Source organism: Condylostylus longicornis, unplaced genomic scaffold, assembly GCF_029603195.1.
Source record: "Condylostylus longicornis isolate FDR11 unplaced genomic scaffold, ASM2960319v2 ptg000083l, whole genome shotgun sequence".
Lineage (NCBI taxonomy): Eukaryota > Metazoa > Arthropoda > Insecta > Diptera > Dolichopodidae > Condylostylus > Condylostylus longicornis.
In genome coordinates, this window is record NW_026578051.1 from 1,717,911 (window position 1) to 1,733,890 (window position 15,980).

Below are 15,980 nucleotides of genomic sequence, written 5' to 3' on the forward strand. Positions count from 1 at the left end.
CAAATATTGAATAATAAGTACAAACAATAATGGATAGGTTAGCAAAATTTTCATCGAATTTATTGAATATTTAAATAAAATCCAAATATAAAACAAAAATTTAAAAATTTTTATAAAATTATTTAAATAATTATTTTAATCATTCTTAGGCCATATAAAATTGAATCTAATTGAAAATTTTAATTATTTTAAAAGAAAAACTTGGATTTGATTTTACTTTGGAACTATTTATAAAATAATTTTATTTGTTGTCTCCTGATAAAATAAAAACACAATTTTATTGATTAATACTTTTAAGATTTCTTAAAATTATAATTTTCAACTGTTTACACAAAATTTACAATTATTGGTTCTATGATTTTTGTTATTTAATTAAATTTAATCTTTTTGGAACATAAATATTTTTTAAAAGTAAAAATGTATTTAAAAGTAAAGTAAATATGAATTTCAAATCATAAATTGAACAAACTAAGACCATTATACAAGTGCAATCAATTAATTAAACAATGTATTAGAAACTTTAATTAATATTTCTCTGATAATCATTCTTGTCATGAAATCTACTCGTAACATTGAAATTCGAAAATATTAGAAAATTCATATACATAATTCATGTAAGTAAACATGAAAAAAACAATTTTTTTTTTTAATTTCCTAAATTAAAAATTCTTCATTTTGTAAAATATTTTTTTAAACTCATTTTCTCTGTAAAAAAAATAATTTTCATATTCCAATATTAATCAAGAATTTTAAATATAAATATTAAGATGCCTCTTATTCATCAAATTAAATATTAAATGAATTCTGAATCTGATGAAAATCTGATGTACATACAGATATAATCAAAACATTTTGCTATCAAGGCTTTGACATAAAGCAAATAAATGTTTGATATAAAAACGGGTATTTTTGATTATGTCAAAAGATTTAAATGAATTGGTATTTTTGAAAAAGCAGTTCAAAAGGTAAGAACTATAAAGCTTTAAAAACTCTACATTTAATTTGAACATAAAGTATTAAAAACTTGGCAGTACTAATATTAAGAACTGCATTTTCAGAAATACTCAATTATTAATTTGTCTGTTAAATTATGTTGTGGTGTGAAAAACCTTGTTACTGTGATTCTACCCTAACTTTCTTTGAATAGCAAACAACTTTTCTTCTAAGTAGTACTTTTCTTTAGATTGTACTTTTTAATATTTGTACAATCAATTTTTCTGCTGTTAAAATTGCCAATTCTGTATTAGAAATGCAAATACAAATTGCATATTCAAAAATACCTAAAAAATTTGTCTAATATTTAACTGACAAATTTTAAAAGCTGTAAGAAAATTTTAATTTTGAAAGTTTCTCAAAAATGGAATTATCATTGCAAATTTAAAAATAATCTCTACAATTAATAATAATATTCAATAGAAATTCATGATAATAAAATATTTTTAATGACAAAAGTTTATATTTAAGAAATGAATGAAAGAAAATATTTGCATATTTATAAATGGATTGGGAAAATTTTTGCATTAATTTTGTAATACGATATTTCGATATACGTTCCATATTCAAAATTATTTTGAAATTAAATTAAAAATCTAAATGAGATTAAAACCTTTTATTAAAATATAAAAAAAATAATTTAAATAAGAAAGGAAAAAAAAATCTATTTTTAAAATAAATAAATTCACAATGTTTTTTATTTTGTTTTTTGTTGTTTTTTATTAATAATTATTATTTATATATTTAGATTTACATAGTATTTTCATTATTATAATTAGGTAATTTTTTTTTTTTTATTATTAAGATTTTTTTTTTGTATTTTACCGAACTTTAATAATTTAAAATAATTTAGCGAATTATAAAATTTTTTTTTTCGTTTTTTTTTTGTTTTTGGATTCAAAATTAAATATATATTTTTTTTATATAGGTAATACAAAGATTTTTGTTTACGACGAATAAAATAATAATTAATAATTAATAATAATAATTAAAAAAAAAAAATATTTTTATACATTTATATTAAATTTTTTGTCTTTTCTTTTTTTTTTTTGGTTTTTCTTTTTGTAAATATAACAAGGAATAATAGTTATATATAATTATTAAATTTAATTTTATTTGATTTTTTCTTTTTTAGTAATATAATTTTTTTTTTTCAACGTGTTAATTTTTATATAATATGCCCGGGTTCTTTAGGAGTTTTTGTTTATGATTAAATACATTATTTTTTTGTTTTAAAATTTATTGAAACAACCGTATTTTTTTTTTTATTTTTTCTTTTACTTTAATTTTCTTTTAATTAATATTGTAATTTAATTTATTAGCATTAAATATTGTATTTTTTTCTCGTTTTTTTTATTTCCAAAATTTAATTTCGTATATATATAAATATCTAGATATCTTAAGGGAAAAATATTGAATGAAATAAAAAAAAAACAATAAAATCAATTGTAGAGAAACATTAAAAATAAAATGAACAAATGTTATTTTTTATTTAATTTAATTTTTAAATTTCAGATTGTACATTGCAGAATGGAGCGATGATGCACTGCGATCTAAAGAAAATCTCTCTATTGCGATAATGTAGGGACGCGTATAAATGAAGCGATCGCGATATACGCAGGGTTTTATGAAAGATATCACTGAAACAAATCAAGTAATAGTAACATGGAATCAAGCGATAACGGCAGAGGTAGGACAGAATAACCAATTAACTGATCAAGCTGTTCCGATTGTGTATTTTGTAAAAATCTACCGTATTATATTACTACGAACTTCATGGAAAATTACCCAGCAAGAATTCCTACCAAAGCAATCCTTTATTGCAATACGGAAATTCAAATCTTGAATAAGAACGATCTTATCCCGAATGACAGAAAGTGGATGAGATCACCAATGGATTATACTATTATCAGGTGTTGTCTGTAACTGAAATGTTACGAAAAATTCTTGGCAAGAAAATATTCAAGCTTGATTCAATAGGAATAGACAAGTTAATTTTTAATTATCTTTACATTATATTTGTATACATATAATACATATATATTTTCTGTTATATATATATATATGTAGATATATATATAATGTATATATATATATATATATATACACATTATATTTCAAAATATAGAATATATTTTGATATATAATATTTTTTACAAATTAAGAATAAATGTTTTAACATCTTTAAAATAAAAAACAAAAAAATTATTTTCTTAATTATTAATCTACTTAATTTGAAAGAAAAATAGAACATATTTAACATTTTTATATGTTTCTTTTTGTTTTAAATAAAAATTACTTGAATATAATTATAAAAATACTTGAATTCAATTAAATTAAGAATTATTAAGAGAAATTTTTGGTGAAACAATAAAAAGCTTTTCAATATAGCCATCTCGAACGTCTATCTTCCGCGGTTTATCTTCGATTGTGGATACGAATTAGTGTTTCCTGAACGATGGATATGTGGACAGAGTGGTCCAGTTTACGCGACTGGTTCTAGTGTTTAGTACACTGATGGCTTAAAATTCATCAGTGTACCAAACACCAGAGTATCACGGACTTGCAAGTGATATCTCCGGGTACTTTTTTTTAAACTAGAATAACGTAAGTTGGATATGGGAGGGCTACAATAAGCCATTCCTCTGCCTATCGCTCTCTTCGGTAATGTACAATCTACAGTTTACAATTAAAAGTAATTTAAAATTTAAAATATAATTCTTTAGTTTTGAAAATTCATTAATTAATTTATAATTAATAGTAAATTTAAAAAACTATTGTAATATCAAATTTATTTAATTTACATACATATTTTAAATAATTTTAAAATAATTTTAATTTGAAATATGTATAATTTAATTTTCTATTGCTATTTTGGCCGCTTCTTAGTATGTCGAAAATTTGGCGATCAAATCAATCACGCTTGATTTTGCAAATTAAGAAATATTCGCAATTGACATTATAAAAATTATTCTAATAAAACGAAAAAATTTGATCTTTTAAAAAATTAAAATTTTCGTTATTCATTTTGTCACACACGAAAATCACTAATGCATTTTATTGTACGTTCTGCAATGTACAATAATGCAGACTTTAAAGAAAATACTAAAATAATAATTATTTGCGTTGGCAACCTATATTGAGATTTGTCGTACGTACGTCATATCACCTTATAATTCATGGTTAATGTCGGTTCCACGCATTTGATACACTGAGAAACGGCCATTTATTTGGGTCTAAATATTATGAAAAAATTAATATTACAATAAAAAAATTATACAAAAATGGAATGGAATTAAATTATTCAAGGCAAATTGAATTTCAAGCTAAAAAGAAATGTGGTTTTTTATTGACATTTTAGTTTACTAATGGAAGTTGTTAATTGTGAAACTCATTGAATTCTAATAAAAGATTTAAATTAATTTAGTAATTTACTGTTAAATTTAATTTAAATGATATTTTTAATTGTATTTATTATAGCTATATTTAAAAAGATGTTAAAACATCTATCTATCTATCTGAGATGAAAATCGTATTAAATTTTTTTTTTGTTTTTCTTTTTTTTTTTTTTGGAATTAAGGGTAAGTAATTTCGTTTGTTTTGTATTTTTAATATTTTTTTTTTATTTTATTTTAAATCAGTTCAATTTCGTTTTTGTTTATTAAAAACATTTTACAATATTAAATAGGTAGCTATATGTTTTTTTTGTGTAATTTTTTTACATTTTTTTTTTATTTTTTTATTCAATTACTTATTTATAAAATTTGTTGGAATATAAATTATTTATATTAAATTTATTTATTTAAAAAAATTCTTTTTTTTTTTTTGCTTTTTATGATTTTTTTTTTTATTTAATTTATAACCTGAATTTTGGATAATGTTTATTTGGATTAACGTTGATTTTTTTTTGCGCTGAATATAAACTATATTATTTATTTTACTTTAAATTTGATTATTTTTCTGTTTCAGTTTTCTTATCTTCTATTGAATTCCGATTTAATAGCTACAAGTACAAAAAAAAAAAGAGAAAATGTTAAAAAATTATAAAAAAATAATTGAAGGATTAAAAATGGAATTAATTGGAGGATTTTTTGATTTGGTTTTATTGGAATTAATTGGATCTCTTGATTTGGTTTGGTTAATATTGATTCAATTGATAATTGTGCGTAATTGCTACCTTCTATTATTTCTTGTTTTGCTTTTTGAATTTCTAATCGCATTTCTCTTACTATTTCAGCCTTTAAACTATCCAAATCCGCTGATAATGATAATGATAAACCTTCACCATTGACTTGCTAAAATACACAATAAAAAAAAATTTCAAGATTAATAATTTATAATGAAAAATTTTTGTGATTCAAATAAAATTAATTCAAGTTGAATTGAATTTGACTTTATTTTAACATTTTGGTGTAAACACTAGCAAAATTAATTCTCTTTCCGACAGGTTGTATTAAATTGCAAAAATGTCAAGTTGATGTCAAAACTTTAATTTGTTAGACATCCATATTAGGTAAAAAAAAATATTACTCTTCTTGAAATAAAAATATATAACGTAAATATCGTAATTTCAAGAGGTCTAGAGTGTTTGCTTTTAATATTATTTGAAAATATTTACAAAGCTGGAAATCAATGGAGGCCAATGCTTTATATATATACAAAAGTTTTTATACTAATTAAAATTTTAATTTGCAGCAAGTTTTAAACAGTTTCCAATTTTACAAGGTAAGTAGAACTAAGGTACTTTGTCAAAACTGATTTCAATTTCGTGGTAATACTTACTGTACTAATACAATTTAAACCCTGTTAATTAATAGACTTGAGTAAAACAATATTACCATGATTTTGAAATCAAATGTAACTACATTTAAAAAAAAAACGCTACACTCCACAAATTTTTTTTAAAACTTCCTAAAACGTATTTACGAGAACGTACATGTACATATACTGTAATTTTTTCTCAACTACACGTAAAATTAAACACTCTATAAATTCAAGTTTTCAGAATAAAAACCTACCTATCTATATAACGTACATACTTGAATTTTTAAGTTCTTTTAAAATATTACACTACTTACCTTAAGTATAGTTTCTTCGCTGGCACTTCCGAAACGCTTTCTTATAGGTCGCGGTGATTCATTACCGCTATTAATATTACTATTATTATTAATATTATTGTTATTACTACTAATGGAATTAGAACCACCTCCTAGTTTATGGGGTAAAGTATTTGATTTTTCCCAAGGTCGTTGTTTGGATTGATTTTCTTCGCCCGGTTCAGGCTATACCAACAAAAAAATTGTTAATAAAAGGAAAAAAAAAACACAAAACCCACGTTAGCAGTTTTAAAAAGACAAATTAACAAAATTTCAAAAGTGTGAAACAAAAAAAAGTGTTAAAATTATTGGACATGCTTCTTTCTTTTTGCTGCCTTACTAAATAATCTATAGGTACCAAAATTTTAAGTGCTAAAAACAAATAATAATGTTACTTACATCCTTCTTTTCAGCTTGAGCTCTTCGACGAGCTAAAGTTTTTGCCATTTCATCCATCATAGAAGCCATACCATGCGTTGTGCGTCCTATAGTTCCATAATTTCCGCTTCCACCGCTTGATGTACTGCTACCGCTATTTTCAGTTGGTGGTGGTGTAGTCTAAAAAATAAAATACAAGATATTAAAAAGAATTTCTTACAAAAAATGAATCAAGAAAAATATTGTTACCTTATTATTTTTCTTAAGTCTTGCTTGTTGTAATTGTGCTGCTAATGAACCTATACTATTATCATCAGATCTTGCTGCTAAACCACCCATCGGGGGAGGAGGTGGTGGTGGTGGGGCACCTACTGTTGGCCCATTACTTCCACTATTATTATTTAACATCATTGGTGGCGCTGGAGGTTGTGGTGGACACAATGGGGCCATTGGAGGAGCTGGTGGTTGTGGAGGACCTGTTGAATTATAATTATTCGATATTGGTCCAAAACCAGCTGGTGGAGGTGGAGGTGCTACCGGCGGCCCTCCTCCTCCTCCTGCTCCACCACCTCCTTGTATTCTTCCCATTATTGGTGGTGGCATTGGAATATTATTTGATTGTGCTTGTTGTTGTTGTTGTGGTTGCTGTTGTGGTGGTTGAGGCTGCATCATTGGTGGAGCCATCGGTATTTGTCCATATGGACCATCCGTTGTTGTTTGTCCATTTGTCTGTCCGTAACTATTTAATTGTGGTGGCATCTGTTGCGGAGGTTGTTGCTGTTGTAAAATTTGCTGTGGCTGTTGCTGTGGTCCTACAGATTGTTGGCTAGCATATACTACACTATTCGTACTGGCCGATGTTGGAATACCTGGATGTTGTGATTGTTGTTGCTGTTGTTGCGATTGTTGATGATTTGTGGGTAAATAAATTTGATTTCCACCATTTTGATGTGGTGGCGGTTGAGGTGGTGCCTGATTTAAATTTGCATTAGAATTTGATGTGATAAAAATTGGCTGTTGATATTGCGACTGTGTTTTTTTATTTTTAATGTTGTGTCGTTATTTATGTTATTTATGTTTGATGAATAAATATTGTTAATTTATTGTTGTGTTAATGAATATTTAATGTTATGTACAAATGTTTAGTAATGTTTTTAATATATTTTTAAAAATTTTGATGTAAAATTGTATTTGTTGTTTTTTAATTAAAGAGCAAGAAGCAAGCATTCTCAAGCAATTTTTTTTTTATTTTGTTAATTTTTAGTGAATTTTATGACCAATTTGATGATTTTTTTTAATATATTTCGTCGAGAGGAAAATCATAGAGAACATAAAAAGAAATAAAATAAGAAAAAATAATTTAAGAAATTTTTATGATGAGATTAAAAAATAAAGTTCATGAATTTAGAAAATTTTATAACCACATACAAGAATACAATTCTACATAACATGCAAATACATACATAATGTTCTTATGTAAAATAGTGTAAATATTTTTAAATCTACGATTACAAAATTATGCAAATAAAAAATAATATTAAAATTAACTTTATTCTAATTAAATTTAACGTAATTAAGTTTAAAATCAATTATAATTGAAAAAATTAATATGATAATTTTAGTAACTAAAGCCTTAAAAAATGAAAAATATACAAATGACATCCAAAAATTAAACAACAAACAAACAAAAAATCACCTGATTATAACTATTAAGCGAATGCTGTGAAGTATAAAGGGGATGATGTGGTGGCGGTTGCTGTGATAATTGTTGTGGCGTTACCTGTGGTGCATGATATTGTGTCACTTGTTGTTGTGGCAATTGTTGTTGTACCTGCTGTTGTTGCTGCTGTTGTTGTACAACTTGTTGCTGTTGTATTATTCCATTCATCATTCCTTGTGGCGGTTGCTGTTGTTGCTGAGATTGTTGTGATTGCTGCTGTTGTGGTTGCTGTTGTTGATATAAATTCTGTTGTTGCGGCATTGACATTTGTGGTGGTTGAGGTGCCGGTGGTGCACTAATAGAATTTCTTTATAATTTTAATAATAATATTCGAATTTTTTTTTTTTTTGATGTTTTAGAGATGAAGATGAGGTAGGAGAAGATATATAAAAAAATTTTTTTTTGAAAAAAAAAAAAATATATAAAAATAAAATTAAAATCACACAAGACACAAAACTATTGTTATTAAAAAGGTTAATTAAAATATTTAAATTTTTTGTTTTTTGTATTTTTTTTTTTCACATATACTCTGAAAAAAAGTAATGGGAAGGTAAAATAAAATAGGGGTTTAATAATTACACCTATATACAATATGTTTTTTATAGTTTGAATCAAAAGTGCTATAAAATATTTAATTATATTATTAAAGTGCTTTCTATTTTCGGATAAACTGAATGACATAAGAATAACATAAATTGTGAATATTTCATAGGAAAATCGAATTTGACAAAATGAAAAATTTCTAGGGGACGCTAGATATCAAAAAGGGAGAATGATTTCTTCAGAAATGACAATTACTTTTTGAGCGTACAAAAGAAAAAGTTTTAAAATAATTGAAGCAAATTAAAGAGCAGCAAAAAATTTAAAAAAAAATTATTTTAAGTAAAATCAAATGTAATGTTATTTAAATTAAAAAATAGTAAATAAAAATTGGATTTCAACGAAACATAAGTTTAAAAATAAAAATATAAGCAGCTGAAAACTAAAAAAAATTGTTTTGTCTTGTGTAATCAAATAATTAGAATAGAAATTATAAAGAAAATATCAGAAAATACTTAGTACAAATTTTACAAAATAATTTTAAAAATAAATTGTTATAAATAAAAGATGCAAGCGTAAAGCTAAAATAATTTTAATAAAATAAAAAAAAAAATCGTTATTTAAATGTAATATTTTTAATTCTAATGTGGGGAATTGCAATATTTTAAGAAAATCATTCAAAGAATATGCTCGAAAATATCAACTTACTAATCTAAAATAGACTAAAAACTAAAATTAATATTTAACGTCAACTTTACTTATTTAGCTCTACAATTTTAATTGACATTAGATCTGGATTTTGGAAGATGCTCTTGTATTCTAAAATCTAATTTATTTTCTGTACTTCATTGTACGAATCAAATATTAAAATTAAAATTGCATTCAGGAAAGGCAGTGTAATATAAAAATTCAATTACAATTTGATTATAAAGCAGAATATTTATTTATGCTCAACATTCTAATCTCTTAACCTCAAAAAAACAAAAAGCCCCAATAATTCTAATAATTTATTTTACCGACAACCTTTTATTGTTGATAAGGATTTCTTTTTTATAATTATTTTCATAGCTTTCACATAAAACTTAGTAAGTACAATAATTATAAATTCATAATAATCTAAAAAAGAAACCTTCCATATTTTCATTTTATTTCGTAATTTTATAATTTTTTTTTTAATTTCAAAATCACAAAGCATATTTCGATAAATTATAGAGGAAGTAAAAAAAAAGAAAACCTAAAACAACTATAAAAATATGATAAAAAAATTTCATTTGAATAAGAAATTGAATGAAGTTTCAACAAAAAAGCAAAATCTCATTTTTGACCAGTGCTGTATTGTTCGTTCATATTTGAATGAATCATAAAAATTGATTGCAATTAAAATTGATAACACTTAAACTTGAGGACAATAAAAAAAAAACTCCAATTGTATTTTTTTATTAATAAATTATAAATATTTAAAATTGAAAATATTTTTTTAAAGCTTGTTGTCATTTCTGGTTTTTGAATTTTATTTTAGATTCCGACGAGGAATTTCAAATAATGCAATGTAGCTTTCATAGCTCAAATTAATTACAGCCACAATTCGAAATAGGAGAAATTTCAAATATGCGAAACACAATCAAATACTTGGTAACGTTTCAGGTTAATAAAAAATAATTTTGATCAAAGGTGGATTTCCAATTTAAGGGAGAATGCAATGAATATTCGAGAATTAAGAATTAATATTGAATGTTTTGGGATGTTGTTAAAACAACAAATATAAGAAATATAAAAGGGATAATTAAAATTTACTTAATTTAATTGAAATTGTAGAATCTGTTTTAATTAAGGAAATATTTACTACTTAATTGAGTAAAAAGATTTCGAACTTCGGTCAGCATATCTACATCTATTAACAGAAATAAAGAATTTGAAAGGAACCTACCCTTAGAATTATAAGGAATCTTAATTACTTAAACTAAATTTTTTAATACTGAGAAAATAATAATTAAATAATTAATTATTGTCAGTCCATTATACATAATTTTCATGCATTTCCAAAAAAAAAAATATTCTTAAAAATCTATTACTGAATACAACCAGTTCTTCAAAAATATAAAGACAAACTAACAATTTTCAATGTTCACATCTAATTCTAGCTTATGACTAAATATATTTAAATTTTAAAATTGCAATAATAGTTCAGCAACTGCAACTCTAAAATTACATGCGTACATAAATTCGCACAATTTTAAAATATTGCAATTTTAAAATCAGAAATATTGGCTTAAATGAAAAAAAAAATTTAATTTTTCTACACATCACTTATCATTTTTACTACAAAAAAAAAAAAAAAATGTTCGTAATTCGAACCTCCTTTTCATTTACAGAAAAACAAAAATTTCTATGGTGCTTGATCTATCCGGAAAATATCAGAAAAATATTCTAAAAAGAAAAGAAAATATTGCCGACACCATTTAAAAAAAAAATACCTGCTTGTACGATGATGACCCTGTTGTGCTGCTGGTGGACTTTGTGGTATATTGGAATTATTTTGTGAAGTTGGTGTCTGCGCTGATGGTGTTGTTGTACCAGTTAAATTTTGTTGCTGTTGTATAATTGCGGCATCTTCTCTAGTCATTGTTCTATAACCCATATCCTCTTCATATATATTACCATTTGTTGGAGGTGGTGCTGTATTCGGTATAACACGACCACTTAAAACCTAAAATAAAAACAAATATTATAATTATCATATTTATTTATTTCATAATTTTTTTTTTAATTTTAAATTATTTTTTATATTTTACCTCTAATGCATGCATCATTGCTCTAGCAAATGCTTCAGCATCTTGTTGACTTGAAAAATTCAAACCATATACATGTTTTGAATCACGCCATTGATGAAATGTTGGTGTCGCTTGATTATATTTTAATCCTTTTAATATTGAACAATTAATAACAACTTCATGATCTTGTAATTTTCTACCAACAACACGGAATGTATTATTTTGTTGATGATGATATATTTGAACTTTACTTAGGCCTGATGATGTACCAGATGGTACCCATTTTTTTTGACCATCATCATATACCATTACAGAAGCCCGAGCACCAATTATACTTTGTTCACTGGAGAAAAATTAAAAGATAATAAAAAAATTTTGAATTAGTTTTATTTAAAAAATTTTTATATTTTTATGTAAGAAAAAAAACTTTTAGGATTTTAAAGAATAACTGCATAAATCTCTATATGAGGTTTTTCATTTCATAAATCGATTCAATCGAAATAATTAATCGATTTGAATCGATTAAATTTAAATGGCTACATAAATAACTATCTTTGACGCAATATTTCTCTACAAATAATTATTTTAAAATTTTTATATTTTTGTTTTATTTAATTTTAAATATAGAAAATATACCAATAATAATAATTTGAATTTCTATTATCCCAATATGATAAATGACCATTAAAATTATCGCCATATTCATAAGTATAACCAGCTTCAAGCGAATCTTCTTTATTTTTTATTCCATTATTATCATTAAGTCTATTACTATTGTCATCATAATCATTTTTATTACTATCACAATATTTATCATCACTATTATTATAATAATAGTAATTATTATTATTGTATAACAATGAATTATGATGTGTATTATTGTTGTCATATAGAATATTATCACTTCGAATATGATAATTATCATAATAACTATTACTACGATAATAATTATTATAAATTAATTCTTTTCCACATGATGATGATGATGTTGATATTGTTGATGGTGTTGGTAATGGTGATGATGATACTATCATCACAGAATTATTTTTATTATTTATGCTATTGTTACTATCCTTTAAATTCTTATTAAATATTCGTAAAGGTTTTTGAACTTTTATTAAAGAATTCCTTTTTATTCCTATTAAATTTGTATTATTGTTGATATTTGCAACTGATATCATTTGATTATTATAACATTTATTATTAATATCAATATTATTAATATCGTCGGCGTTGCCAATAGCAATAATTGATTTATTAAATTTTATTGATTCGACTGTACTGTAGGAATTTTGTAATGGTAATATTGTTGTATTTCTACAAGATGTTATATTGTTGTTGTCACCTGTTGTTGTTTCTGCTGCTGCTGATAATGAAGATGAAGTGAATGTTGACATTGAAGATAGTGCATTAAATATATAATCATCTTTATTTCTTTCCATTATTATATTACCTTCATTTTCATTCTGTTGCTTATGTGGTATAACTGAAGATGTTGTAATAAGTGGTGTGATTGTCTGAGAAGAATTATAAAGATTTTCTGAAGATAAAAATGGTTTTTCTGGAACACAATATTTTTGCGTTTCTCCTATTGAATTATTTGATGTATTTTCGATATTTTGCGGAATATTTCTGAGTTCTTGAATAGAGTAATAATGATGTTCTGGTCTATTATATTTTGTTGAACATTCTTTAGAAATATTCGATAGCATTCTAGGCAAATCATATTCTTCCATAATTTTGTGTTTTTCGAATGGTAGGAGCGATTAAATGTTGGTAACAGCAAATTTTAAGTGATTTAAAAACAAATTTTATAGAAAATCTTGAATTTATTCTAATTTCCAATCAAATTTAAACACAATTTTTTTTTTAATTTTTCTAATTCCTTAACCAAAACCAAAGGAGTTGGAGCTCTAATAAATTATTTAAAGAACATTTTTGAATCAACTGATTTTATTCTAAAATTTTCTAAAATAAAATTTCAAAAATATTTGTTCAAAAAATAATAGATTGCTTTAATTTTTTGTCAAAATAATTTTTTAAAATAATTTTTTGAGAGAATGAAAAATTTATAAAATTTTATTGTATTCAGAGTGAAAATTTGTTATCGACTAACTTGTCGATGCATTTTGTAATATTTAGAAAAAAAAAATTGGTTTCTTGCAAGTAATTTTTTTTTTAACTCTTACATCTACGTATTTCTTCTTTTTCTTTTTGTGTATGTTTCTTTAGAAAAAATAAGATAAGAAATGTTTCTTTAGTTGTTGTTATTCTCCTTTAATGAAACTTTTCATTCATGATATGAAATTCATGTTATAATAATGCACTGAAAGAAGTTGTTGCTTAAAAATCTTAAAAATTATGGTATTGTATTATTGTATTATGAAATTTTACTCTTACTTATTATAAATAATCAGAAATAGAATTTGGAATAATAAGAATATTGTCATATTATCAAAAGTATATGACATTTAACAAGCAATTTTTAGGAAAATAGCCGTCGCCATTTCTTCACTTAAATAGACGCTATTCCTTCACTTAGTTGGAACAGGATATGGAGTTTGTGTTACCAATTCTTGTAACTAATTCTTATAAGTAATGAAATCGTGATTGGGCTGAATAAAATCCCGTTATACAATATCATTTAGTAGGACAATATTGAATAGGAGATTTTTGTGAATCTACATAAAAAATTCAAGTATAATGCAACATGTTTGATTGATACTTTTTATTATGATACATGAATGCAACATGTTTGCCTGCTTAAAAACTTTTTATAATTCCAATTATAATTACACATAGTTTGTTTATTATCTCATAATAATAATTTATTATATTCTATTAAATATAACTACAGTACCTAGAGATACGTGGACAATTTTATAAAATTTAATTGTATAAAGCATTAAATGCATTTCTCATATCTGAACCTATTCTTACCAAATTGCCAAATTATTTATCGTATATTTTTTAACAGTGTACTATCGAAATTTTCGTTATTTACTTTCAATTACATTATCGAAAGTTTATACTTTTGGAATGTATGTTTTTCGTTTTAATTTATGATAAAAATGAAAAATATATACAATATAATTTGGTGATCTGAATGGGCGCACGAGTGAAGCGATATTTCGTGATTTTTTTTTCTCTCTCTTTCTCTCTGTGTAATGAAAATTAATGTAAACACTATTTTATGAAAATTAAATTTAAGTTGAACATATCAATTAACATAATATACTTAAATATGTAGTTTAATTTAACACTGACCACAACTAGTAGAAACCATTTTATTATAAAAGATATGCATATATACATGTATATGTACATACACATAGCATACTATTTAAAATTATCAGAAGTTTGAGTGTGAATGCTACTAATTGAATAAATGTTATAATATTAGGTGGCATTTAATAAAGAATTTCATGAATTTTTTTTTGATTATAAGAGGTCTAATAAAAAATTTCATTTTAATTTTTAATTAATACTAATTTCTTAGTTAAATATGACGACAATGCAGTGCAATCCACATTATCAAGTACATTCTGCAAGCACATTCTCTTTTTATTCACAAATTTTCAATTCTCTCTTAAATTTCATACAATTTTTCATTCAAAGTCATAGTCTTTATTAAAATGAGAGTTAAGTAAATTTTTGAGAGAAATTATAGGACAACAAATGTTTTTGTCTACATTTTTAGTTTTGTTTCATCCAAATTGCAGTTCAAAAGGTGCTAAACATTAGAAAAAGGTAAATTTATTTTTTTTAATTATAACATTCAACACTCTAATTCTTAACTGTGGCCTAAAATCGCAATTCAACCAAAAACAAAAAAGTTTATACTTACAATAAATTTATTAAAGGAATTTAAACATTTTAAATAAATTTTTTAGACAATAGTATAAAATGATGGTGTAAGTGTAAACTAAAGCTACATCTGTACACATTCATCGATTATTAAAAAAAATAAAATTATTTTATTAATTTATAAGAAAAAAAAAACCCAAAATTACATAATACACACACTTTAAAAATAAATTGCAAAAAAAAAAAATTACTTCGTAGGTAGACTTGCTTATAGCTCTGGTTTCTGGGTAGTAGAAAATCTAGTGTAAGAAGAATATTTCAAGAATTTTATTTTAATACCTACTTATTTTTCAAGTATAACTTAATTTAATTAGGTGTTAAAATATAAATTGAACTTACTTATTATTGAAAGGTTATTACGTTCTTGTAAATTGGACCAAATAAACTAAATTGAAATTTACGATAAATTTTTGTGCAGGGTGCACCCTAGTGAAGAGTACGAGTATATTAAATTTGACATGGAGTTTACAATCACTTGTAGGGATTGTCCGCGGTACGAACAAGAATAAAATATATTCTTGGACAACTTTAAGACATGCCCGCCCACCCGATTGTACGATGACTTAAAAACGAATAAAGCAAATATCACCTAACTTTCCTAAATAGTTTTTTTTT

General features: G+C 24.0%; 1 protein-coding gene across 8 annotated transcripts in view; it reads right to left on the minus strand.

Annotated features, from left to right (window-relative positions):
• Positions 1–3,171: 3,171 nt before the first annotated feature.
• LOC129613331 (protein enabled) overlaps positions 3,172–15,980 on the minus strand; it is a 139,796-nt gene continuing 126,987 nt past the window's right edge. For 4 of the 8 annotated variants that reach the window (XM_055527334.1, XM_055527333.1, XM_055527332.1 and 1 more), the window contains 8 exons: positions 11,520–11,841; positions 11,202–11,434; positions 8,164–8,494; positions 6,717–7,496; positions 6,489–6,647; positions 6,072–6,275; positions 5,171–5,288; positions 3,175–4,996 (listed from right to left, as the gene is read on the minus strand). In XM_055527334.1, the coding sequence (XP_055383309.1) occupies positions 4,968–4,996; positions 5,171–5,288; positions 6,072–6,275; positions 6,489–6,647; positions 6,717–7,496; positions 8,164–8,494; positions 11,202–11,434; positions 11,520–11,841 (2,176 nt within the window). In that variant the 3' untranslated portion in view covers positions 3,175–4,967. Of the gene's footprint in view, positions 4,997–5,170; positions 5,289–6,071; positions 6,276–6,488; positions 6,648–6,716; positions 7,497–8,163; positions 8,495–11,201; positions 11,435–11,519; positions 11,842–15,980 lie in introns of all 8 variants that reach the window. The other 4 variants (XM_055527336.1, XM_055527338.1, XM_055527337.1 and 1 more) reach the window with 4 other exon arrangements.